Here is a 27,783-nt window from a genome sequence, read left to right as displayed (position 1 = left end):
GAAAAGTTGTGGGAGGAACAATGCATTAATTTGTATAGAAGGGAACGGGAATGAAAAGTTTGTCCTTATAAATGGTAGATTGTCATCTCTTTGACTTTTTTGAAAAGCTGTGTACGTAGTCATTTGATGCCCGCAATTGTTTTCAGTGGATATTTTCCTGTTGGAAAAGGATTTTGTGGTAGCTGCTCAGTGAAAGGAAAACTTCATTGTTTGCTAGTAAGTGCTAAAGTTTTTACAGGTGTATTACTTGACTCCCAGGTGAAATAGTCCTTATTTTCTTTTTATTCTAACTTTTTTTTTCCTTTTCTTTTTTTAAAGAAACGATTGAAAGCAGCAGAAGCAGAAAGCAAGCTAAAACAAGTGTATATACCCAACTAGTAAGTATCTTTTTGTTTTTTCTATTTCATTGTAGAGGGTCTGGTGTAGCAGTTTCCATGGCCTGCAAGTATTATGTATTTGCTTTAATTACCTAATGAGAGACATAGTTGAACAAACATGTCAGGGAACTATTAAATTAGGTTACCAATATAATGAACCTTCTGCTGATGCTTGACTAGGCTTGAAGTCCTTTGCATTTTATCTGAGTTAATGCTAACCACCCTGATGCTAAAAAAACAACTAGGATCCCTGTGGAAGACAACACGATAGCTTTAGTAGTTCAACGCTGGCTAGAACAAAGCAGCACTCCTCCCAGTATGCTTGTGCTGCTGCTTATGAGTGTGTAAAACACAAAGCTGTTCCCACACGCTGACCTTCCCCTTCTGGAGGACAGGGTACTTCCTCCATGGGCAGCCGAGGACTTTCCCTTTGGGGCTTTCCTGGTTAGGATGCTGCGCTGTCATGTTGCTCATTTCCTTCATCCTGTATAATGTTCCTATCCTGAAGCAACCGTTACTTATCTCCTAATTTTTATTTTTATACGGGCTGGGAGTTGGGGACTTGGTAGCAGGTCACCACGGTCGTGAACAAAAAGGTAGCTAATTAACTACTCAATATTATATGTTTTTATTAATTTTTGTCAGCAGTGGCTCACCAATGTGTGGTTGTTTCCTCATGTCATTTTTATATATATATATATATATATATATAAAGTTTATATAGAGATCTACATTAAAATTTATATATAATGGTATATAATATGTATAAAAAAATATATATATATAACTCCTTAGTAAAATGTGTTTCTTTTCTTACATTTCCTCTGCATAACATAGTCAACAGTTGTTACAGCGTAGAACTTTAAATCTCCCCTGTCCTTTCTTTTTTCAACTTTCATTCCTAGATACGTTCCTTTGTGTATTATCCCAAATAACTACTTTAGTCTTTTATGCTATCTCCTTTCAAATATTTATGAACTTCTACCATGGGTTCTGTTACTTAAGGCAAAACGAAGTTTTACATATTTAGCTTGCAAGACAGTCCCTTATTTCTTGTGAAAATAGAGGATCCCTGATTTCTTTTTTACTTTGAAATATGTTGATACCTCTCAGGTGAATTTACTAAAAATTAGATGTAATATTCAGAGTGAAACCAAATATACTTCTTGTCATGCCATTTTTCAACAGTATTGCTTTTTGTGGATGGTGTTACTCTGCAGGGGAACACTGGACATCAAAATAAACATGAATTCATAATATGATAAGCTTGTAAAGCAATAGCCAATGTAATTTAGACTGCGGATGCAAAAGGATGTTGCAGACGAGAGAGCCTCTTAGTCTTGCTGTTGCTCTTGGATTATAATGTATGTAGGTAGGGCTTTGTATTTGAAAGGTTATGGAGCTCATTTGATAATGGCTGTCTGGAGTGATATCTTATCCCTCAACACTGTATCTCAGCAAGATAATTCTTGTTGCTATCTAGAGAATATAATCAAATCAGCAACTTACCTCTCTACTTCAGTAAAAGACTTCTGTCTCTACATGTGTGGTTTCTATTTTTATCTCTGGCTTTGATTTCCAGTCACGGTTGATTTTGTGAGTGTTATACCTTAGCTTACATATTGTTTAATTGGTAAAGTGGGTGTAAAGTTTTCCTCCTTTAATATAATTTCATTTGTATCAGAAAAAGTAGTATTTGCGTACATGGCTTATTTAATCCGACGTGCATGCTTATGCTGCTTTTTATTGCTATTAATACCTCCAAATGTGGCAACAATTAGGTGTTTCTGAGGTTTTTTTGATTATTTCTACTGAAGTTTCAGTACAAGGTCTGGCACATAGGGAATATATTGCATCTATATTATCTTGTGACCTAGAAGATGATTATATTCTTGGCTTGTAGTAGCAATACATGGTGTAGGGATCTAAATATCAATGCTATTGATTTGTCCTTATCATGTTACTGAGCCCATTCCTGTTTCAAGGCTTGAACCATAATGATCCACTTGTCACCTCAAAAATAAATTACTTGATGTAGGCTGTCACAAGACCTATGCAGAAGCGTATCAGCTGATTTAATGAAACCTATTCTAACAATAACTGGTTTAAAATTGTTTGCAAAGAGAGACCCAGGAGGATAACAGACTGAAGCAATTTGATTTTTTTTTTTTTTTGTCTCTGGCTGTCTTCCACTGATAGGACTCTCGTTTGTTTCTGTGATGTTAATAGGAAAATCTAGGGAGAGAGGAGGAAAATAATATGAAAAACAGTAGGAGGCAGTCTTCAAAGGTTATTTCTCATGTCATATACATACTATGCAGTATAAAATAACAGCTTTACATGAAGCTTTAGAGTTGATATCTTTTCACTTAAGACTGAGCCCCAAGTTTATAATGTGGGTAACTGAAGCATGCAGTTAACTGATGTGAGGTTATCAAGTCCTAAATCAACCTGCTAGATATTGGAAAAACATTTCTGTCCTAGATATTAGACAAACATTTCTGTGCTACTTCCAAGAACAATCCTTGTTTTGGAACAGACATTAGTAGTTGATGTGACTGAACCCAAAGTTTTCATGGATGACTTTGTTTTGCGTTCCTTAGGTTGAAAAGTGCTAATGTGCTTTTCCGGTGAAAGGAAAAAGTATAAGATCAGTTGAATTCTGCCTTCAGGAAATACTGGAAAAAGTCTTTTAGTTGTTTTCTGTAGCAATTTCTCTGTCAGTGGAAGAGGTGTTAAATAAAGCAGTAGCAGAAGCCTGAATACACAAAGAGATTCCATGTTCTTACATGCTTCATCCTGCCATCCGCCAGTGTGAACGCAGGGCTCGGAGACCTTTCTTGTTGCTGATGTACTCTCAGTCTCTTTCTTCTAGTGTGTACCTAAACATACTCTTCAGGCTGTTGTGGAAGTCATGTTCTGGTTTTACTAATCTTACAGGCATCATAAGTACTCATTACTTGCTTCTTTTTGATGACGGTCTGCTTGTATAGCTGGTGCTTTTTGGGATTAGATTATCTGCAAATCATCAAGGCTGAGACATACAATTTTATGTGGCTTTTCTCTCTTTTGCTTTGATCTAAGTGATACCAGAAGGGATAAGAACACAAAGGGAAAAATGAAGTGCTCCATACAGTCCTCAGTCTCCAAAATATCAATTTTAAATTTACATCTGTAAATGTAAATTAATACATTCTACTTACAGTATTTTATCTGAGAATCTCAAAGCACTTTAAAACTGCAAATGCCACCTTACAAACACTTGTAAGGAAATATTATTCTTCCTAGCCTGCCTCTTTTTTTAAGCTAATATGGAAACTGGAGGAATAGGCTGAAGCTTTGGATGACTGTAAGAGGCGGCTGCTTAGCAAGCTGAAGATAATTTCTTTATCTGTTTCTTAGTTGTCCTCTGCCTGAGGAACAAGGCTTTTTTTCCTTCACTGTTCAATTGTGCAGAGGTCCACTGCAGCATGGAAAAATTAAAAGTGTAATGCTGTTCTTTCTTTTGTAGCTGTACTTGTTAAAATGGCGATCTCCCAGCATTTTGTTGGAGAAAGCTTCTAATTTTCAAAAAGCGTTGTTTACCAGTCAACAGACCTGTTCTTAGAAGTGGGTATTTACAGTAGCCTGGAGAGTTGTGATGAGAGCTCACCTCTCTGTTGTCTGGATAAGGAATCCAGACACTTGCATTAGATGCCTAGAGGTAGGTGGCATAAATGTTCCTTACAAAGGATTAAAAATTGTTCTTATTTCTGAGGCCTTATTTCTTAATTGTTCTGTTACATCTAGCACCACCATGATTTCCTGAATAACAGGAAACATTCACTGATGGTATTGAGTTTATAGTTATTTTTAACTAAAATTTTATCACTATGCTGTGGGTCAAATACTAGTAGTCACATAGTGAAGGAATTTCAGTGTTCTGCATGGCTCAGGATTATCTTCAGGTTGGGTTTTTTGGACAGGGGCTTCAGTCCGTGATGGCTGGCTTCCAGTGCCTTCTTTCTGCGTGTGCTTTATCACCTTAATCTCTTTAGTTGAGACTAATCTCCTGCAGAATACAGTACAGAAATCTGCACTTCATGATCCCTGTTCTAGTATAACTGACTGCTCCAGCATAATTGAAACCCATTTAAAGACTTCCATTCCTGATGTAAGAACTGGAAATTATAGTTTACCGCGCCATCAGTATTCTCACTACCTTATTTGCATCTTTCACTTCAGCTTCATTAATTGCTTAATGATTCATCCAGTTATTCATCTAATTCTCTTTTTAATAGCTGTAGCAGGCTTTGGTAATATCAAACAAGTTTAATTAACATCTCATCAACAATTAAGAGCTTTTTGCTTCTCATATGATGAAGACATTAGCTGCCTAAATTTTATTGTTACTGCCCCTGTGAAACCTGCCCTTAGCTTTGGAGCTGCACACTTTCTGGTGCTTGTTGCCACTACATTAATTGTACTGTTCCAAAATCCTGAAGTGAAGTTAGTGCCACAACTACAGTGCGACAGTTTGGTGATCAATGTGATTTGGTGATCAGCTCTCACTCGTACATCCCTTTCGCTTGTGTTTGAAATACAAGTTTGATGTGGGTTGTAGAGAGGACAGCGGAGTCAGGCCACTGCCCTCCTTTCTTCTGCACGTGATCTTAGTACTTTGGATGTGCATGCCAATGAGTGCAATCTTGTTCTCAGCTTACCATTTACAACCAGAAACATCAGGGCTTCCCGCCATGCTGCTCACAAAACCCAAAACCTTTTTGTGTGCTTTACTGATGGATTTAAGGCTCCTTTACTGCATTTTTCAGAGGATAAATAAATGTATAGAAGGGAAGCAGTGTGTCTGATGATGAGCCGTAAGACCTGGAGTGGAACCTTAGTTTTCTTTACTTCGGTCTTTTGCTCCGTCTATTGAGCAACTCCGCTTGTAACAGCGTGCTTCTGTGAGGACTGTTTGTTTTACAGCATCTTGGTAATGTTTGCACATGGAGTTTGCTAGTGAATCATTGGCAAAAGTTCTTTTGCAGCAGGTTACTATAGTGACAACCCAGAGAAAATGCTGGGTAGCATGAATGCACCCTCTTTCAACTTTGCCTTTGTTAAATGTGTCTGCAGATCTCCTGCCATCTGTGGTGTCAAAACGTCGTGCCATTCTGATAAGCACCCTGAAACATTTTAATCCTTGTAAGAGCCGGGCAAATTAATAAGCAAAAGGAGAAGAAAATCTAATCAGGCTTCTTAATCTAAATGCCTTTATTTTTTTCTCTTCTCTGCTTCTTTTGGACTGTATACCGGCTTCTCAGTGTACTGAAAGAACAAACTATTTACAGTGTTTCGGTGCCATGTAGCCTCCTAAGCTTTCTTTTCTGCAGAAAGGCCCTGAACTTTACAGCCAGGAGCACCATCAGAATGCTATCTGAAGTTTTTCTGAGACTGGGCAAATACTCTCTTACCTCCTTATGCAACGTGTGTGGTCCTTCTAGGTCGTTCACAGCCAAATCCATTTTGTCTCTATAGAAATGGAGCTTTACTGAGCTCTGTATCTCAGTGCCTGATCAGACATTTGCAGATGAGGAGAAGGATGACCTTCCGGCTTCCAGGGCAGTGTAAGCTTCCAGTAGCATTTGGGTTGGTTCTGGTGCTGCAAGGGCCAGTGGTCTTCAGAATTCAGTCACTTAGAACTGCTTTAGTTTCAGGGGTCGTTGCTGAGAATGTGAAACCCAATATTGATGCCCCATTAGAAAGAAATTAATTTGGCCATATTCCCACAATGCTGCTGTTGCAGCGCTAGCCAGGGTGAAGAGTAATAAGTATTCTGGGTCACTGAAATCACTGTGACTCCTGTGTGCAACTGATGTGTAAGAAAGTGTGTTTTCAGAAAGCCATTTTAAGGTATTTCTGCTTGAATAAGAGGGTTCAAATCATGCTTTTATTAGCTGGAAATAAAAAGAATATGCCCACTCCCTTCAGTCTTCAGGTAAGAGGGAATATGTGGGAAATGTAATCCGCACTACAATTTGGACTTATGTTCAGAAGTTGGCACCAAAGGCTGCCTGCTTTTTGTTGCTTCTATAAGCTGAGCTCCTAACAGCATCTGGGAGTCCTTGCGTGTTTTCTAAGCTCCTTGTGTGTTCTTCTCGGAAGCTTCTTGTGTGACTTCTTCCATCTTCCTGATTTCCCAGAAGTCCTCTCCCTGCAATATCAGGTCTCTGTCCTTGTTCCCGCCTATGCCAAGGTTTTTTTGAATGCCTCCTTTTCCGCCTCTGACACCTCTTCCTGAAATCCAGAGATTTTGTACTATTCCGTACTGCTCTCTATGCCAAGGTTTTGTTTGCCCTTCCATTCTCAGCTCCTGCCAGTAGCTTCCCCCCCGCCTGAGTCAACATTTTTAAGGGAGTATAGGGATGAGCTGGGGTGATTCAGACGTCATTATATTAGAATGTGTTAGTGACAGCCATCAATTCATTTCTTGCTCTGCGGAAGTTAAGCTTTCAGACTTTTTCCATTTAGGAGAAACCGAAATGGTTTTTAGAAAAGTGCAGACCATAGTTTAAGACTTGCCAGAAGGCTCATATTCATTAATATCGCTGTGTATATCCATATCCAAAGATTTTGTTAGGTGTGTTGGGTGAGCTTGTGCTAATGGTGGCTACGTGATGCAAACATTTGCAGTAAGACAATGTGGAAATATTTATGACTGCAGTCTAGGGTTATTTTTCTCTGAATAAGGCAGAGGTTGATCTTTCTCTATCTACCTCTACTGCTCCTTCTCCCAGGCTTCTTTTTGGAGATTCAAGTAAAATATCGCTCCTGTTAAGGATGGAGGGAGATCTGTAGATAAGATCTTTTTGTCACCTGGATTAGAATGTCTGGGATAGTGAGTACTATACTACCAGGCCTCACTGGTTTATTGTATTTAAATGGGTTTGGACTCTTGAAAATGGCATCTAATTATTATTATAGTTATTTTTATTATCGGCATTATTTAAATATTATTGGAGACAGTCTGTTCATGGAAGTCGGACTGCTGGTAAGTACCTCTTGTTCTGGAAGCCACATGGTGAACGAAATTTAAATCCTCAGACATTTGGGGCCATGTTTTTTTAAGTCACGTAGGAAATTGCGTGCCTCAATTAATGTTTGTCCTCCTTTTTGCTTTGTGTTTTAAGTAACAAGCCAAACCCCAACCAGATCAATGTAAATAATGTCAAACCAGGAGTGGTAAATGGTACTGGAGTACAGGCACAGAACACGGGAGCAGGACGGGCCTGTGAAAGCTGTTACAGTAAGTGCCATAGCAGTATGGCGGTTGTGCATAGTGTGAGTGCTGTGTTGCAAACAGTAAAGTAAAAGCTGTGTTGTGGTGGGGAGGTGGGAGAGAAGGCTTTGGAAGGGTTGGGGGACAGAATTTGACTTAGCACCGTTTAAGCAAAGTGGGTGGCTTTTTGTTTTGGGGTTTTTTTTGGAGTTAACTGGTGTTACAGTGGTAAATACAATTATGAAATACTTAAACGGGGAGTTAGTAAATATCCTATGTAATTGCAGGTAGCTATTGACCAAAGACTTTAACCACCAAGGTGTGAAGTTGACAATTTTTTCATAGTTTTTTAGTAGATTAGATTTCCAAATATGTAATATCTTTGTATTTGATCTGCTGCCTGGTATTAATATACTGAGTTCCAATAGTTGTCTTCCTTTATGGGAAGCCTTTAGAGATGCTCACATGTAGGACTGTGTGGGAAGCCAAGTCACAGATTTATCTTATGTTCTTTAGTTGTAAAATTAATGTATGGGGAGTTCCTGAAGGCAATCTCCCCTCCCTCTCACACGGTCTGCAGAAATTGTTATCTACCCATCTTGCAAAATGAGAATTTTGTTTCATTGGCTGGAAATTTTCACATCCTACTAGTTGTTTTTTCTCTTCATGCTTTAAAATGGTTTTATATGTGTAATTAATTTTGCTGAAATCACAAGCACATGTAACAGTGGGGATGACAGTGAAGTCGTCATCAGGTTTCTAAGATCTGTTTGAGCTTTGCACTGTCTTTGTGTGGGTTTTCTTTTGTGATGGTTCTAAAGAGAATAAGCTCTGAAAAGCGATCCTGTTTGAGGATATATATAATTTCCACCTTTGTTATCTCTAGCCACACAGTCTTACCAGTGGTATTCTTGGGGTCCCCCTAACATGCAGTGTCGCCTCTGTGCATCCTGTTGGACATACTGGAAGAAATACGGTGGCTTGAAAATGCCAACACGGTTAGATGGGGAGAGACCAGGACCAAACCGCAATAATTTGGTAGGTATCTTCAAAGCAGACTGTTCTGTGCTCTTGCCTGGAAAGCTAGATGCCATGATATCTAAATAATTGTTCACCGTTCTTAAATATTTAACAACAAAAAGAATGCCTTCAGCCTCCATTGTTGTTCTTGGGTTTGGTATTTCATGTCTTGCAGAAGCTGGCACCTTACCTTCAGCTATCAGTAATTTGTTGTCAAGTACTGCCCTGAGAAAAAACCCAACATTTGTTTAGCAAACTAGCCATCAAATGCATGGGCTAACTTTATGAAGACGGAAAAAACTGAACTGCCAGCAAGTGTTTCTGGTATTCGGTTTCCATGATTTTTGCTGTAGGGGGAAGAGGACTTTCTGTTTGTTTGTTTCCCCCACCCTACCCATAAAGGAATTCATTATTTCCTGAAACCTGTTCCCTTTCCCAAGGCACATTCAACATTAGATACCCCAAATAGCTAGTGGCTTTTTATAGAACACTTATCTTGTTTTTCTACTTAATTCTTTTTTTTTTTTTTTTTAAATTAACACTCCTTCCTTTTGGATAGGTTTGAGTAAGCATTGTATGTGCTTCTTCTGTTTAGTTTTTCCCCTTTTATTTTAAAACCTAAATTCTCAGAATTTTTCTGAATTTGGTGGAAGTTCAGTCTGGAAGCATCATACATTGAGTTGATTGTAAAAAGTAGCTGCATCACATGGACAAAAAGATAGTGCACACTGAACTTTGGTCTTAGATTAATTTCTTTCCTCTCTCCTAGACTTTGCTATCATTCCCTTTCTATTCTATTTCTTTTGTCTAGCCTCTGTCCTTTCCAGGCTTCTGCCTAATTGCTGAGATAACTGCCAGGTTTTATCAGCCTTATACCTCTTGTTTGTTAATTAAAAAGTATGTAAATAGTCAGAGAGGGGGAAGCCTTGTTCTCCCCAAACTGAAATTTCCTCTTGTTTTTGGACTGTGGGCAGGTTTGAGATAGCAAGATACTACTTTCATTATCTTATTGGTTGACTTAGTTTCTTTTCATGAAGAAGATACTGCTGTTGCTCTCTGTAGTAGATAAATGTCTTTCAGTATTGTTCTTTATTACATGCTGTGAATATTTTACAACTCTGTAAATGCATTCATTGAGTTCAGAGTAAGAATTAAAACAGAAATTCTTGCAATTTTGAGACAAAAACATTTTGAATGCTGTAAGGTTGCTCTGGGATGTGAGTTTGTGATGTATGTTTTAGCCATACAGCTACTTTCTGATTTTCCTCTCTTACAAATGCTTTGTTATAAGGAGTTTGCATTGTATGTCCAGAGTAACTCTAAGCACCCAAAGTTTGAGAGTCTTTCTGTTGGCTCTGTAAGCACCAAATGATGTGATAGCATCAGGTAACTTTTTTAGGTCTGGCTTTTGGATCCCTACTTCAAAGCTTGGGATGCAACAGAAATAAATACTTCCCTGTGAAGAGAAAATGTTTCCCTTTGTTTTATCCTTTGAGATATTTCGGAAGAAAATTCCAAATGTTGGTGGGTAAGATTTGGGAAATGAGGAATAGCTGGGCTGAAAATATTTTCATCTGTAATACTGGTTTTGTTCTTATGTCTGGGAATCAGTATTTGAAAGTCATTTTATATGATATTCTTTCTCTTCTTTAAAACCATACTTTCTAATAATTATTTTTTAGAAACCATATTTATTTTTCTTTCTTTCTAGAGTCCTCATGGTGTGCCAGTACGAAACAGTGGGAGCCCGAAGTTTGCTATGAAGACACGACAAGCTTTCTATCTCCATACAACAAAACTGACAAGAATTGCCAGACGTTTATGTCGAGATATCTTGCGCCCTTGGCATGCTGCAAGACATCCCTATCTGCCTATTAACAGTGCAGCAATCAAAGCAGAATGTGAGTGGTGATGTAGCTGGGACCTACTCGTAAAGGAGCCCTTTGAAATTCCTTTCCTATAAAGTTTGTGTTGCACTTTCTTGAGATACTGTCTTGCACGTAGCTAGTGGTTTCACAAAATCTAGCTATACTTGGAGAGCGTTCTAACTGATTGTAGGCTAGACAAATAACTTTGAAAATTCATGAGTTATTTGTTTTAAAATACTCATGTTTGCTATTACATTTAGCATTCTGCATTTATGTCCTGTTGCCAAGGCATGCTTGCAACCTGTAAAATTCCTCTTGGTTGGAAAGCTCATTCAGGACATTCATTTAGTTTTGCTATAATATCTAAGTGTCTTTACCCTCTAATTACTATTCTTTATTTTACAGGCACAGCACGTTTACCTGAGGCATCAGAAAATCCATTGCTATTAAAGCAAGTGGTTCGAAAGCCTTTAGAAGCAGTACTCCGGTATTTAGGTATTAAAGCCACCAAACGCAAAAAACCCCAACCAAACAAGAAACCCTATTAGCTAATTCTGCTAACCATTTCCTTTTCCATTTGGTTCTGGATTTAGATGCTAGTTCTGGATCAAAAAAAAACCCTTCCCATGAACTTCTTTTTCTTTTTCCTACTTAGTTTGTCAGACCTAGTGGCTCAGCAGTCCACGCTGGGCTCACAGAGCTATATCAGAAACTTTTTCAAGTGAAGGGAGGAATGTGTTTGCTGTGGCTTTCAATGCATGTGGGGACAAGTTACCATCTGCTAATAGAGGCACGAACATAATGTTTTGGGAACAATTGATCAGTCCACTGTTCCAATTTTTGGGCTGTCTGGAGGCAGTTCTTACAGTTGGGTGCTCCAAGAAGCCTCTTGGGTTTAGGACAGCGCTGTGTCCCACAGCTTGTGAATCAGTTGCTTGCTGTTCTGTGCTTAAGCTAGGCAAGGGGACTGTATTTCCATTCTTTACATTCTTCTTGGTTCTAGTTTGGTTGGGGTTTGTTTGTTTGTTTGGTTTTTTTTTAATTATTTTTGTGAGGACTTGGACCTTATCATCTGGTCTGTGGGGGAGTACTGAGTAGCTCTGTCCAGGACGTTGGTGTAAGTTGTAGGTGCTGGAAGAGGCCAGCTATGTGACATGCCAGCTCTGACTACAAATAAATGCAAAATCATTTTCCCTAGTGTTGCCAGTTGCTAGAGATACCCTGAAGACATGTCTCAGGTTGTTTCGGCAGTCTAATGTGAGTCTAACCACAGAAAGCTAGTTTGGACAGCGGTACTTTGAAGGCTTCCAGATTAACAAGGAAATTGATTGCCTTTTTACTTTGCTAAGAAACACTGGAGTTGATTTTATGTTTCTTTGAACGCTTTTGTTGATTAAATATTGTAAGGCTCAGGGTTTATTAAATATTTACTGCTTCCCTGAGTGTTGTACTTCTACTGTATACTAATGAGATACACACATTGAGAAACCTTTGGTTATGTATAGTGCAACCAAATAAAGGGAGAAGCTTTGCTGTTTGATAAAATCCTACTTTTAATAGTCGTACAGAATGTAGCAGTAGGTTTTGAGATTTCATTAGCGCTGTGTCAGGGTCTCCATTTGACTATTGGGCTGGGAGAAGAGAGTGAAAGAAATGGAGGGACGCTGATGGACTGTTGAGAACGTATTTTTGGAGGTCTTGTGTGCAGCGTACTTTAACTTATATGTTACTTGGCTGCTGGGGCTGCGAGAGAAAAACTTAGTTGACACTCCTATTTGCTGTTGCTTGTAACTTTCTCAAAATCTTTTCAGTTGAACAGTGTGTGCTTGATCTCTGCCTCAGCCAGAAGTTTGAATTCAGGCTCTCTGTGTGTTCTTTATGGTGGTGCTTTGAATCCTCACTTGTTTGGTCAGTTTAGAAATTTTGTTATTTTACAAACCTTGCAAAACTGGCAAATTTGTAATTTCCCTAGAGTTTAGGGCTGTTGCATGACTGCCCAAAGATGGCTTTTAATACAGAGCAGCTCCCAAATTATCTCAAGTTGTCAGAGAATAGTGTTTTGAAAATAGATACAAAGTGCTTTTGTTATCAACTCTTATTTTGGGATAATGATATGTTACAGTGAAAATTATGACATTGGTTTTAACATCTTCAGTAGAGGTGAATTCCTAAATATACTTAAAATGCTTTATATAAATAGCAATCTTCAGTCAAAATTATTGACTGAGATAGTTTGTATATAAGGGGAGGTATACTTGGTCACCTTGGAAGTTTGTAGGTTGTTTTCAGATTTATAATTGCAGTATCTTCTCTAATAAAAAAACACCTTGCCGTTTCACAACAGAGTCTCATCCATGTCCTCCGAAACCAGATCCTGCAAAGAGCTTGTCCAGTTCTCTCAACAATCTGACTCCTGCTAAGTTTACACCTGTTATTAATAATGGGTCCCCGACTATCCTGGGAAAAAGAAGTTATGAACAACACAATGGAATGGATGGTAAATATTTTTCTGCAAAATATGTATTGTCTGTGTAGGCTTTTTCTTCTGTCCCTTGAATATACAAGGAGATTGTTTAAAATATAGCCCTTTATATAAATTCCGAGTTTCTTATTCTTGGGGGTGGGGTGGGGGGTGGTCTTGTTAATTTTTTCCTTTGTAAAAGTTACTTGTCCCATTTCTCCTTCTGGGTGTGACATGGGGTGTGTACTGGGTGGTGCGTGCACATAAAGCTACTGTGCGAGTGGCACTCTGCCAAGCTTTACCAACCTTGCAAATGGGACAGTGAGGGGGAAACTTCAATTTAGATGAGTAATATGAAGAAACCCTTAGTAGCTTTTCCCAGTGATGTTTTGTTTTTTCTTTTGAGGTTTACAGCTTTTTTTAGCCTCTGGGTAGTAGCTGTGCAGTTCCCAGGTGGCTTCATAACGTGGGGATCACCTAACTTTCAGCAAAGCTACGAGAGGCTACATGCCATTGAGAGAGGCAAGCTGCTGCTTAGCTGAGGGAGGCAGACGTGCCAGATCTGGCATAGCATAAACCCGCTCCTGCCTTGCGCAGAACCAGAGCATTCGCTTTTGTTGGCCCTGTCGCTCATCACCTCTGTACAGTGGAGTTTGGGCTTCATCTCCTCAAGAGTAAAAGGCAAGGGGAAGGTGTTTGAAGTGGGAGATAGACGCAGGATGTCCCTGGCACAGACTCTAGGGCTCTATTCTGAAGAGTTGGTCTTGCCTGAGAGCGTCGGGGAAGAGAAAATGCAGTCTTTCTCTCAGATGAGGATAAAAGGGTTTGTTCAAATGGTCTTAATGGGAGTGAGAACATGGAGCATAGTTCTCCTTAGCAGGGGAAAGGAACGGTTGGTTTAAAGGTGACTCTGATCAGGGAGGGAGATACAGAAAATCTTTCTTATTTTTTTATCTTTAATTTTAACTTTATATATGGCTTATCTGAAATATAATTACAAACATTTGATATCTTATTGTTTGTGGTTTAACATTAAGAACTTTTCAAACTGCTGCTGTTCAGGTTGCTGATGTGATGTTTTTCTCTTTTCTGTTCACTTGTGCTCTATCAGGCAACATGAAGAAGCGCCTGTTGATGCCTAGCAGGGGTAAGACCTTGAAGCTGCGCTCAGCTTATGCTAGGAGAGCAAATTTTAGTTTCATCTGCTGGCTTTTCTGTGCTTTGTGGCTAATGAGTCTGTGTGCACCTTCTGTGTTGATGTCTAAGTGTTCCTTGGGTAACCATTTCCATCCATGGTTATGCTGCTCACCTTCCAGGCTTTTCACATGCAGATGACAAGTCGTACAACCGTACTGAAGATATGAAGTGCCATGTTCAGAACTGATTACTAATTCCTCAGGTTGAGGATGTGATGGTTGGTTTGAAACTAGGTGGTGTTTCACTGTTTGACTTTTAAGAAATCAAAGTTTCGTGTGTCTTGAACTACTTTAAATTCACTTCAACCAAAAGAAATAGAAGACAGTATTCACATCAAGTCCCAAGTTCAAGCCTCTATATTTTCCACTGTGGGTGGACAGACTCGCCGCTGAGCAGCTGTCTGCCTGTTCTCTACTTGCAGTAGAAATGGTTTTCAAAATTTCCACAGGCTAAAAATTATTCTGTTCTGACGACTGAATAGACCCCAGAAGCTTTAGTGGATGATAATGCAGGAAACATACATATGATGTCACTTAAACAAATTCAATAGAACAGACCAATTTTGAATAGTTAGGATATACAAATGTCACCGTGAGACAGGGAAACACAAAAGCTTAAGCTTATGTGTTGCCATGAAATGGGTCACACTGCATGCCTTGATGTTAAGCTTTGTGTTTAATGGCTGAGACAGTGGATGACTGTTATCAATATTTACATGCATGCATACGTAAGTGCATGTGGAGAATACAATAAGAATGAGGCCAGTGATTGTTCTACTGTCTTGATATCTTTGGGATTTTATACCTTGATATTGTATTGCTGAGGTTTTTGTAATGTGCTCTTTTAACTTTTGTGTTTTGGGAAGAATAACAAAACCCCACTGACTTGGTCAGTTTGGCTTCCTCGGAAGTTTTGTCCAGTAATGAGGGATGTAGGTGCAGAGTAGTTCACTGAATTTCCACGGCTCCTAGTGACTACCTGCTTACGGGCATGCCTGCTGCTCTCTCTGCTGTATGTCCTCCCGAGCAAGGGGACTGCAGAGTCACTCAGCAGATGACACGCTTCTGAAGCTCAGAGGTGTTGTAGCCCAAAGGAGGGAAGTGGCAGAACAACTGACCTTTCCCTCAAGCTCTCTCTGTGTAGAGCACTGGATTTGATAACCTGAGACCATTTCCTTACTGGAAATGAAGGATTCATGTTTTAGTGTTCTAAAACATCCGTCTGCTGGGATATGTATTTGATTAGATACATTTCAGTCATAACTGTTGCTGGAGCAGTTTGTGAAAAGAAGATTTTTGTGAAGTACCTGTTTGGGCTGCTCAGAATACGTGTTTCTCTGAAGCATACGCGCATAGTTGTGCAGGGGCTGGCTCTCACCAAGCACCTGCTGCTTTATCTGCTCTCTCTGCTCTCAGCCAGCCACTGAAATACTTGTAGTAGTATTTGCTCCTATAACCGCTAGGTAGCGGAGTACGATTCAGTCCCAGAATCTGTTTATCTGTTGGGGTAGTGAATGTTAACTGGATATTCTTCTGAGCAGTTCAGCTTAAACTTGTTGCTTGAGATTCATTTGTGAATGGAAGTTGTTCGTCATGCTGCAATTTTGACATCTGGAATATTCTCTGACCCTGGATTGCTGGAAACTTTGCCAAGGTAGAGAGGGAAGGGAACCACCTGCAGTGAAACAAGGTTTAAAGAACTTTGATCAAGATCTGCTGGGCACAGAGAAACAGATGGTGGAAGTTTGGTGGATCTGTTTCTGTAGACCGTTTGTGTGCCAGTCCCATTTAGCACTGGTTCCCAGTTGCCTTGCATGTGAGCTGGTAGCCTTTGCTGGCTCTAGGTATGGCTAATGCCAGTTTCCTGTGCCATGCCAGAACTGGGAACGTGGTTATGAGACTTGTCCTTGACTCTGGATGGAGTCTTACAGGCTTATTAGTGTGGGGGACTGCTGGTGGGAAGGAAAAGGAGGAGGTCAGAGGAGAGGAAGAGCACAAGTTGGAACCGTTGTGAAGAAGGGGTGAATGGCAGCGAGAGTGATGAAGCCTTGTGACCAGAATTAAGGAGCCAGTGAGTTAGTATAAAAGGACTGAAGTAAACCCAGTCCAGAATGACTTTTTTTTTTTTATTATGACTGATCTAAAAAAGAAAAAAAAGATAAGAGTAAAACAGAATTGTTATAACCAGTCAGATTCTTCATTTACATAGTTCCTACAGATACTATGGGAAATTGTGGGGGTTTCTTTGTTGTTTTTGTTTTCCTCTCCCCTTAGTGATACATGGTGGCATACTGGCTGGTTCCAGGTTATTGTAGGAGTGTACTGTAAAGAAAAGCTGGTGTTAAGACAATGACTGCATGGAGAGGCTGAAAATATTTCTGCACAAATTTAGGTGCAGGAAGACACTTTGTCCACCTATGTTGAAATAGTTTTCAAGTAGATGTTGACCTACTGCAATGTTACATGAATTATCCAGAGTTTTTCTGCTTCTTGCTGATGTGCTCTGTTGGTGGCACCTGGAAGATATTTTACAGTTTCAACAAGTCACTGTGTTAAAGTCTCTGACCTATTACACTGAACAGCTATTAAGGTGGGCTTGAGTTGAAGTCTCTTTGCTGGCGATAAAAGCCTTTTGGTGCTGGGTTATTACTCCCAAACTCATGGGGAGAAGTATGTAATACTGTAAATTATGGCTGGTTGCTGAGCTGATTGCACGTGATGAGTTTGTAAGGCTTTCCTCATGGCCAGATCATAAAGCAATATAAAATCAAGAGATTGTTTTGCAGGGAATGAGCCAAGTAGCAGCTTGCATTTTGCTTAGCGTAAAGTATTAAGATCCATGTTTATACGTATATATAGGTGGTCAGATTTCTAAGGCATTTAAATTCCCATGGCATCTGCTGCCATTGTTTAGAATTAGGCTGTTTAACATTGCTGAAAATTGAACTGCTCATGTAGGTTTTTAGGTGTTCTTCAGGCAGCACTGCTGGAGGATTTTCATCTGAGGCTCTACCACCCCTTGGTATTTAGGACGATGGGTGGTCAGTAGTTAAAATTCAGCCCTCAGAAAAGTTAATCAGCTAAGTGCTTTGATGAATGTTTCTGTGTAAATCGAAATGCTGTTCCTAAAAATGTCCAAACAATGACTGAGAGTGGAGGGGTTGGAGGTGGAAGACCACCTAATCTGTGGGCGGATGTGGGTTGATCAGGTTGAACGTTGTGTGAAGAGAGGTAGTAATGGGAAGTAAGGAAAGGCTGGGAAAACCTTGGTGGTGAGAGATCAAGGAGGAAAAGAAAAGCAGGCTGTTGTTAGTGGACTGTGGCCAGAACTAGTTAAAACTAATTATGGAAATGTTGGAAATTGCTGAACTTAAGAGTACTAAAGATTTTTCCTTTGGAATTTTGTTGTTTGTTTGGTTGTTTTTTTTCTCTTGCTACTGTAACTCCAGCTAAGTATCTTTAACTTTTCTTTTTCTGAACCATCCCTGCTTAACCCTAGAGATCTGAACTTTTTCAAGCATTGAATATGATTTACCTGGCCAGGCATCTAGAGTTTCAACTAGTGCTTGAATTGCAAGAACAGGAAAATATTCTTAATCGCATCTCTCTTCACTGCCTCCACTCTATTTTATAAGAAGGGTGTAGTCCTTTCATCCATTTTGTTTTCCTCCTCTTTAAATCATGTTGGAGGCATCATCAGGCATACAGTGCACTTCCCAGCTCTCCCTCATTATTAGATTAGCATGGACAAATTCCTGCAGAATCCTATTTTCGGAGCATGAAAAGTTCATGGAGTTTCATAAGCTGTCAAATACAGTGAGATGTTAAACAATTACTAGTTTATTGCATTTTCATTAGCATCCTGGAGCTTGACTCACAATATTTGCCATGAAACTTCCTCTAGAGAGAATAGAGAGCATGTTTTATGTTCTGGACCCTGTTTACTTTTTTCCTCACAGCAATCCAGTATGGGGTCTATGTGATACTTGTCTATGCAAATTCCTACTGGGAGAAGGGAGAGAGCTTTGTTAGATTTTTATTTTTTTCCTCTCTCTTTTACACCGTGTTAGCTTTCATCTAATCAAATTTGTTTTTCAGGGTCATCACATGCACTCTAAAATTGGCAGAAAGAGAGAGAACATGAATGAGTAGCTGAAATAAAGGGAAGGCTTTTCCCAGCAACAAACTTGCATTGATAAAACGGTAGCGGATCGAATGCTGAAAATTGGAGAGGGTTTATAGAAGAGCCATGAAAACGGTGAAGGGACTGGAAAACACACTGCATAATGGAAAATGCTTTTATCAAAGTGGAAGTTGTAGATGTTTGTCTCTGCTGACAGGAGCAGCAGAAGTGTAATAATAGAGGGCTTTTTAGTCTAGCCGGGAATGGAATAATGAGCTGTAGTAGCCAGAAGGTACAGTAGAAAAACTTTGGCTGGAAACAAGCTGCAAATTTTTGAGTGAGGTTAATTAACTGTTGGAATACCTTGCTTCTGCTACTGGGGATTTCTAAACCAAAATGGAATGTCAATCTAATTTAATGTGTTCTGGTTCATTGTTTCTCACCTTTCGGGGAAATGTGAGTGAACTCCCAGAACTGGAAGCATTCATCAACCTAGCATGGCATTAGTTTAATTATCAAGAGATAAGCATAAAAGTGGAAATACTCCTCTTGATCAAAAACAGCTGTGAAGGTGGGAATATAAGGAAGTTCTCTAGCATCAGCTATGTAGGTGACCAGACTTATCTCAAAGGGGTTTTTCTGTCTGACTTAGACCTTGCAGAAAATTTGGACTTAGATGCATGCATAAGTTGCAATAAAATTCTGCCTTTATCAGCAGTGGCCCTGGCTGCCCTTCCAAAGTTTGAGGGTAACCTGCCAAAGGAAATCTGCCCATCCAGGAATGACTGTAAACAGCAGGGAGTATTGGTCCTTTGATGAATAATGTGGTACATGGGGTACTGCAGAAAAGTCCTGACTTTAGCTGTTGATATCCGAACCAGTGTAATGCTGATTACTGTCAAGAGAGAAAATGTTCAGTGCTTCTCAAAGGATTGACTGTTTCTGGCCGGCAGCAGCAGCATCGCTGGGACAAGTCACTTGAGGTGCTTTTTGGAGACCCCAAGAACCGTGTGCCTGTGCAACTTCCTTGCTTTAGATTATATGCCAAAAGTACAGATTATTTTTGAGAATTGTACTTAAGATTTTGTTTTCAGATGTTAAGTGAAACTTTTTTCACTTGCCTTCAGCTTATCCGTGACAACTGTGATTCTTTTGGCGTTATGAAGAAAGATCTGGAAATGAAATCAGGAGATGGGCATTATGCTCTATGGATCAACTAGTGAAAACCATTTCCTTTATGAGGGATGGTATGGAGTCAGATGCAAATGTTGACTGGAGGGTGAGGAGAGTGCATATCCCAAGGCAGTGGTAGGGAGCAGGTGTAATTAATGTGAGAGGAAATGAATGCATAACAATGCAAGGGCAGAATTGCAAATGCCCCTGATAGTACGAAGCCTGAACTTGTAATTAAGTGGAATCTGCATGTGATAAACGTCTCGTATATATATGCACACACATACACACATGTATATATCTATATGATATATAATATTCCCAATTCGAAGAACAGTGAATAATTCGGTGGTTTCTAGTTTACGTAGTTTGGGTCAGCAAATCCTAAAGCAGTGAGGTGCGTGGGTTTTTTGCTTCTTTTTTTTTAACCACTTAGTGTGTTACAGCCAGACCAGAATATACCGTGATGCTCTTTTAGCAACGCGAGTGGATAGTATTTATTGACTCAACACCAAGATAGATAGCAGCTCCATTCTCAACACGTTTGTCCAAGAGTAGCTACTGACTCATTGTAGCTGGATGTCACTGCCCGGAAAGTGTTAGTAGGGTTCTTTAAGTACTCTTAGCAGAAGGTACAGCTTTGCATGAACAAACACATCATCTGTGAGGTCCAGTGAAGCAAATTAATGTGAACTGTTAGACCAAGCATTTTAGGAAGTACTGTCCAAATCCAATGAGGTTAATGTGCAGGGGGTAGTGGAAGGAGGTGGGTAACGAACCACTACTCACTCCTACAAAATAAAAGCTCTTCTTTGTGGAATCTCTCATTTGGAGTTATTGTTTGTTTAATGTTGTCTTGGGTTTATCTGTCCTACAGAGAACTGTGATCACTTCTGTGTTTCGTTACAAGCAAAACAGTCTGTGTTTCTGTATTTGTTGCATGGGGCTGAGCTACTGTATTCTGAACTATGTGAATCTTTCCTTTTTTTAACCTTAAATCTTTTTTTCCTTTTCCTTTGCCAATCTTGGTAGGAACTTACTTAGGTAAGTAAATTGCAATTTTAACATTGTTTTTATGTACAACAGAATTTTAAGACAATATTAGTCGAGGTGGTGTTTGGTACAATTTATGCTCTGTTCTGCTTGTTGCACTTACATTCCTGAAAGTTTATAGCCTTTGATTGTCAGAAGGTGGGCACTCAGTCCGCTCACAGCGGTAACACATTCTTGGCAGTTTAAGAAAAAGGCGGGTACTAAAGCATTCTTATAAGCTTGCAAAAACTGTATGTGCATATATGTCAACACGCAGAGACTACTTCAAGTGAACCGGTAACTTGGGAGTGAAATCCTTTTTCGTCAAGCCTCATTCATGCATGCGTTCTTATGTTTTTTTCTAGCTTGCTTACAAATGTGGTACTGTGTATGTTTTTGTTACTGCTGGGAAGGATGGAATCCCAGGAGGAGGATTACTTTGGAAAAAAAGGAAAATGCATATGAAGAGTGTATGGGTTTTTGAAAGCAATATGTTTTAGTATAGTAAACCTGCTGGTTGTGGAAGTGTATGTTCATTGTGACTGAAGATGTGCTTATGGATGTTACTGCATACTGCATGTTCTGCATGATACTTCTCTTTGGTAAACAGAAGTTAAAACCAAAATACCATCTGTGACTTAATTGCTTGATGTCCTGATTGTTTTTTTTAAAAAAAAAAAGAAAGAAAAGTTGTATTATGTTAACATGAGATCAAGGACTCATGTTTTTGTGTGTGGTGGATATGCTGAAGATTGGAGTTAGTAGTAAGTTCGAGTAAATACAAATTTAACAACTCCGAGTTATGTCCAGTGGCTGGAAGCTGGGATACTCTTCCTCCTTGGTACTAGAGTCAGCTCTGTACAGGCTGCTTGTGCCAAAATATGAAATGGTCTAAATATACAGGCAATGCTGTATATATTCAGGCCTGGAAAAGCGCTGGAAGATTTCTACCCAGGTAGAAAAGTGGCCATGGTTGGTGCTTACTCTGCAGCTTCTTGATGCTTGCTGTAGTAACCTCATGGAAATATCCCTGCACTCCAGTCTGTGTTGGTCACATTGCTGAGGGTTTAGGCTCTCCTGCCTCTCGAAATGGCAGTTGTGTATTGTGTGGAGTTGGCAAAAAAACAGGCTGAATTTGTGCGGTGGGAGTAATTTTCGAATGCTTCCATTCAGATGCTAAGGATCTCACTGGACTCACGGGGAATGGGACTGGATCAGCAAAGAGTGTGCACGTCTACTTGCAGGCTTCCAGTGGGACCAGATGTTCTGGTTTGCTTCCCATCGGGGAAATTAGATTCCCCCACTCCCCTCTGTGCTGTCGGGTGCCAACTATTCCCTACTCCCGCAGCATGTTCTTCGGGTGGTGCTCTAGTTGCTGCAGGAAGTTTACGTATTCTCTCATTTTAAATTTAACAAATCTGAATTCAAACCTAGATTCAAATGATAGGAGATTGTTGGAAATGAAACAGGTTGGTTGACTGAGATGTGGTTCCCCCCATCCCCAAAAGATAAAGCTGCAAAGTAACAGTAGTAACAGACTTGCATTTGCTGTTTGTGATAGTCCTTCCCCACCTGCCTTTTTCTTTTTTGCATGAAAATATATTCAACTGCAGCTTTGATACTTGAAGAGTGAAAGGATCATTAGGGCATAGTAACCTGCTGTGTCTGGTTTTGAGCCAAAATCTCAGTAATTGTGCTTATGCTTGAGGAACAGTTCCGAGGTCTTTGTCACTAAGGTGTGGGGAGTTAAAGCATGCTTTGAGGGTGTCAATTAATCTCTGTACTGTGATCAGTTGTTTCATTGCTATTTCAGTAACAACATAAAATTGTCTGTGGCAAAGGACATCTATGCTTATCTGCAGACATACCTTCAATTTACCATGTCTACATTTTATCCTCTGGGACGACTTCTTTATTTCAATATATGGAGGAGACTTTGGCAGGAGAAATTGAGTGGGAAGAGATTTTGTAGGGCTTTTTTTGTTTTTTTCAGTGCTATGGAAAAAACATTTAATCTTGAGTTTTCAGAATATATTTCAATTTCTTTGGCTGCAGAAGAGTGGAAGATCTGCTTAGATTCATCACTGTAGACCTTTACACTATGTGGTTTTGAAGGTTTGATCACATCTTTTTTGTTCGAGGTGTTTTTCCTTATTTGGAGGAGTTTAGTGTTGTTTCTGATGTGGAGCTATGTAAATTCAACCAGTTGGACCTCAGATATTTTTGAAAGGAATATTCATACTTTCTACCCTATGGCTTCTCGAGACATCCCTCCATAAAATAAAGACTTTTTTTTTTTTTTTTGCTGTAGAGGAGCTGTCAGAACCTTGTTGAATTTTGCTCCTGGTTTATATTCATATGCTGCCCTACTTTTTTAACCTGCTTGTGGATGCATGTGTGTGAGAAGTCTCTCTCAAACCTTGATCTGTGAAAAGGGAGCAAGCACCTTGGGGAGGACTAAATTTCATATGGTGAGTTACTTGTCTGTTACCCAGAGACGGAGGATTGGTTTAGGTCTTAGAGGTGCCTGTCTTGCAGACTTCATCTCTTGCACAGAAGCCACCAAAAACTTTAGTGTGAGAATCCATTGTTTCCAGTACAGATGCATCCCTGTTGACTTGACAGCTGTTTTGCAATGGATTACAGATGTTATGCTGTCTCTTTGCATCTCTTTGGTGACCATGGCGGGTAGAAGTTGCTCATTTAATAGCGGTGCTTCAGCTGCACATGCTTTTAATGTGATTTGTATTGCAAACTGGAGCTAGTCTTTTTAGTGTCTGTTTTCATTCTTTCAGACTCCAGTTATTGAAGTGTGACTAAAGGGAAATTTCACAGATAGCTAAGATTAATATGCTAATTGATACCTTATTACTGTGATAGCAAGAGTATAAATTGTATTGAAACTGTGCCTTTGTTTTGTGTCCTATTTTTACTGGATCAAAAAGTTGTCACGGGCAGCTTTATCCTAGAAATTACACCTTAGGGGGTGAGGCGTGTCCCTGTTCCTAGCACTGCTTCTTTGCTGTTTGAGGGCTCTGAAGCTTTGGGGCTCAGAGTAAGTAGCAGTTCTGCTCAGCCTTTGCTCAGTTTGTGTCAGTCTCAACATCTCTTGTCACTGTGGCACGTTCTGGGTTAATTTCAGTGCTTGGGAATAGCACTGTTTACTGTCTGTTGTATATCCAGCGATAGCCCTAGCAGCAGCCGTGTGTCAGCTGCTCCTGTAGGCCAGTCTTTTCTGGCATCAAGAATGTTCTTAGTACAAGAAAAGAGATGATCTGGAACGTGGTTAAAATGAAATGTATGGCTTCAATCCAGGGACTAGCATCAGTTGATTTACATCTCTCAGAGCTCCTGTGAATGGAGAAAATGTTATCTTTCTGTTACAAAAGAGGGAAGAAAAAACAAGTGCTAGAGCTTAGCTCTGAAGCCAACAGATTCAGGTTGCATCCTGCTGGCTGTGCTGTTTCCCAGCATCCGTGAAGCTCTTCGTCCATCCATCTCAAACGGCTGCTCACAGCTGTGTTTTGGATGCGATTGCTGCTCCCATGTAAAAAGGAATGATTATCTGGCGCCTACATTGCCTTTGTGAACATCCAAAGGTTGTTACTGGTTTTCTTATTTGGTGGCTGGTACATCTGTTCTACAGATTTAATGGAAAACTTTCTGGCAACTGTTTCTTCATCTTTGTGGATACTTATGCTCAAAAATGCTGCAAAAATTGAAACTATGTGTCTTCATGTTTGAAGTAGCTAACAGCATACATCTAGACAGAATGGAAAATACACTTGATCTAAACTGTTGATTTTAATGTGGTGTCGTGATACTTGGTGCTCAGAAAATGTCCCCCGTTCCGCCTTCCTCCCTCCCGATGCGTTGCTGTGCCATGTGTTTCCTGGCATACTTGCTATGAGTACATTGTGTTTGGTTTTACCAAGGAGAACTTCAAGGAATCTGTTGGAGTACGGACTGTTAGCTGTAAAAGCTCATTTTTGCTGGATTCTGTAAAAAGCTTTGCGGTTTCATCACAGCTTTAACTCGCTAGCAACGGGAAGTTTCAAAAGCCAAGCTGGGAAGCTTGCTATAAATGTGAAAGCAGAATTCACACTGATAACTTCTACAGCCAGCGACAGCATTTGCTGATGCCTGTCCTGTAGTACCTGTTGGATTTGATGTACTGACGTTTTGATTCTCGGCCAGAAGGGGCTGAGAAAGATGGTTTGGTGCAGTGATGTTAATGAAACGGTGTTTTCTGGGAGCATGCATCTTAGAAAACTAAACAGTGCTAACTAAAAGGTTTGTTAGGTCTCCTAGTCCATTCCGTGCCATACCCTGCTGTCTTAGAGCAGCTCATCATTCTCTTATATCCCAAGACCTTTGTGTATCCCGCGAGGTCTCCTATATGTAAAGTACAGTTCAGTAGATACGCTATGGCAGCATGATAGGGTATCTCATAGTATAGCAAATAAAGTAGTAAAATCAAGCCATTGTCCTCAGTGCTTTATGGTGCTGTTTGTGTTACTGGAGAAGGGCTTTGTGTGGTAGCTGGAGTCACTGGAGTGCTCTGTGACTGATGCAGCTACTACGCCTGTGGAAGTATTTACTTGTGGTAGGGTCAGCAGATACAATCTGTTTGCTAACAGCGTGTAGCTAACGTCTGAGCTGAAGAGTCCCCTGGGGATCCAAGAATGATAGGAAAGATTTTATTTGTTGCTGTCTTGACAGTGTATAATACCTTCCACTTTCTCCTTCTTGATGTCAGTGAATTCCTCCAAAACTCAAACAGAATGCCATATTTTTCCCAAGACTTGAGGAAAACCTCAGATCTGAAAGAGATGGTATACTTTTAGCCATAGTTTGAAGAAGGGTGTGAGTAAATGGAGAAAAGACTAAGCAAATGGAACATGTTTTAACTTGGGGGCTCTGCTCTTCAAACCATGTCATTAAAGAAGCTCTTTTCTCAGTTACCTTTCAAGAAGGGGAGAAGTTAGTTTGGTAGACAAGTCTTGTTTTAGCAAAACAACACAGTTGCAATCATAGTTGCGTGTGTTTTGATTTTGTACTTTTTTCTGTCTTGGAAAAGCAATGGTCTTACCAGCTCTATTCTCTTTCCTGTTTGTTAGGTCTGCCTAACCACGGACAAACCAGACAAATGGTAAGAGAATGTTCATTTAACCAAAACAGGGAAAAGAAGAATTATTAACCCGCGCTAGACAGAACACCCCATTAAACCCTAGTGTTTCACTTCCATCTTTGCTGTTTGCAGCTGGTCATACTTCCCAATTAATTAAAAGTTTAAAAAAACCAATTCTCTTGGGGCATATGAAACATTGAAGTGGTTAAATACAATTTAAACCTCAAATCTATCTATATATAAATGAAATTCTGTTTTGAATGGAACATTTTGTTTCTGCTCATAGAGAAACTGAGTGGCTGTTTATAGCAAAGTTCTGGGATGTGTTTCTAGGTGGAATGTGTTTCACTGAAGGAGGAAGGTTTAAATAATGGAAGGGTTTGTTTGGAAAACAGTTGCTTTTTATTATTGTTTTTAGGAAGTTGGTGTGCAAGTTGTCTGCTGAGAATGCTTGTTTTTTATGTTCTTTTTTTTTTTTGAGTGAAAATGATTCCAAGCCTTTCATCCATTATGCTGAGTTTTATCAAAGGACAGAAGCAAATAGCCAGTCTGATTGATGTGTCTCTGGCAAAATGCTTTCTCATGAAATTCACCTCAGTGTGAAGAGGCCAGCGCGAAGGCTGTGCATCACTTTCCCCTGTTATGCATGGCTTATGGGAAACTCATGGGAGAGAACTACAAGCATAATTTTTTTTGTTCGGGGCTTTTTTTTTTTTTTTTTCTTCCCCCAAAATGATCTTCTGGTGTTGATAAAGTGGAGCTTGCCTCATTAGGTGAACTGCCACGACGTGTTAGTGTCAGTAGAGTCACTGACATGGGTCAATCAGCAGCAGGTATGAATGATGGTCACTGAATGGTGATCACAAGCATTATTAAATCTAATAATGCTCTCGGATAGGGTGCAGTATCATGAGGGTAGGCTATAACTTGAGCATGCTAGTCTGCTTGTAATAACAAAGCATTCATTTGGTTTGTTACTTGAGCATCTGATACTAAGTGGTAAATTGCATTCCTCCATGAATTCAGCTTCATTTCTTGTCACTGAGGAGACTGGCTACTTGTTTGTGTCTGCTGTATAAACCCAACTCAGTGCAGTGGGAGAAATCTGTGATGACCTAACACTTTTTAGGTGTTTTAGGGGTGAAACCCCTGAACTGTCTTGATTTCTGGTTGCTTGATAAAGCTTGCTACTGAGCTGAAAATTAAAGGTCCACGTTTCAGGATGTGCCATTCGAAACAGATTGCTCTGTGCAGGTAGAGAAAAGGCAACCCTGAAGCACAGGGGTGCCCCTTCTAGGTATTTCCAAGAATTTTCTCTGGACTTGTTCTGTGTGTGTAGCACGTGCGGAGAAAAATATCCTTCGCAACACTAATAAAAGGATTTTCTTGGAGAAATCTAGAAAGGGTAAAAAAAAAAACCACCAGAAAAGCCTTTTATTTGAAACTCTTTCCTTAATAAACCTCAAATATAAAAGCAATTCCTGAAGTATTTCAGTGGTCTGCTGTGGTGCCGAAGTTGTCTTGTATAACATGGAGCTGGGCAACTAAGAAATTAAATCTTGATTGCACTTGTATATAACAGCTTTAAAGAGCTTAGGATTTTAAAAGGTGGGGTTTTGTTTGTTTAGCTCTAAAGCCCTAATTTTCTACAAGAAGCAGATCTTACTAGCACAGTTGATTAAGGCTGGTCAAAAAAACAAGTCTTCAATCATTTTTTGTTTTCTCCTCGGATGAAAATGCAATAGGCTCAGGGTTTCGTTTGTTTGGGTTTTTTTTTTCTTGGTTGACAGACTGAAGTCTTCCCTTTCTGAGTCAAAGTGTTAAAATTTGGTTGAGCTTTTGCCATAACCTGACACTTAAGGACTTGAGTGCCTTATGTCCCCACTCTTCCTTTTGAGGTGGATCTCCCAGGCTGGACATCCCTCATGTACAAGAACAGTTTCCCATTCTGTGGGCAGAAAGGGAGCCTTGGTGCACCTGGGCAGATGGTCTGGCCTTGGAGGATAGCCTGTGAAGTACCCTGGGATGTTTTCTGACCAGCTTTAATTTATTTCATATGAGATTTCCTGGGCCCTGATTTTGCATCTTTCCTGACTTGTCCAGTGTTACTGATTTCAGTGGGATTTCTCAATGTGCTAATC

General features: G+C 39.8%; 1 protein-coding gene across 1 annotated transcript in view; it reads left to right on the top strand.

The window, feature by feature from the left end:
- Positions 1-27,783, top strand: part of MTA1 (metastasis associated 1) — a 94,223-nt gene that overhangs the window by 60,868 nt on the left and 5,572 nt on the right. Inside the window, 9 exon segments of the mRNA XM_009892890.1 lie at positions 319-377; positions 7,550-7,665; positions 8,525-8,676; positions 10,370-10,559; positions 10,932-11,021; positions 12,871-13,023; positions 14,099-14,134; positions 20,512-20,523; positions 25,632-25,663. Coding sequence (XP_009891192.1) covers positions 319-377; positions 7,550-7,665; positions 8,525-8,676; positions 10,370-10,559; positions 10,932-11,021; positions 12,871-13,023; positions 14,099-14,134; positions 20,512-20,523; positions 25,632-25,663 — 840 coding nt within the window.

Source organism: Charadrius vociferus, unplaced genomic scaffold (assembly GCF_000708025.1).
Source record: "Charadrius vociferus isolate BGI_N301 unplaced genomic scaffold, ASM70802v2 scaffold39, whole genome shotgun sequence".
Classification (NCBI taxonomy): domain Eukaryota; kingdom Metazoa; phylum Chordata; class Aves; order Charadriiformes; family Charadriidae; genus Charadrius; species Charadrius vociferus.
The sequence above is the reverse complement of the archived record's forward strand: the minus strand, read 5'-3'. Positions and strand labels throughout refer to the sequence as shown.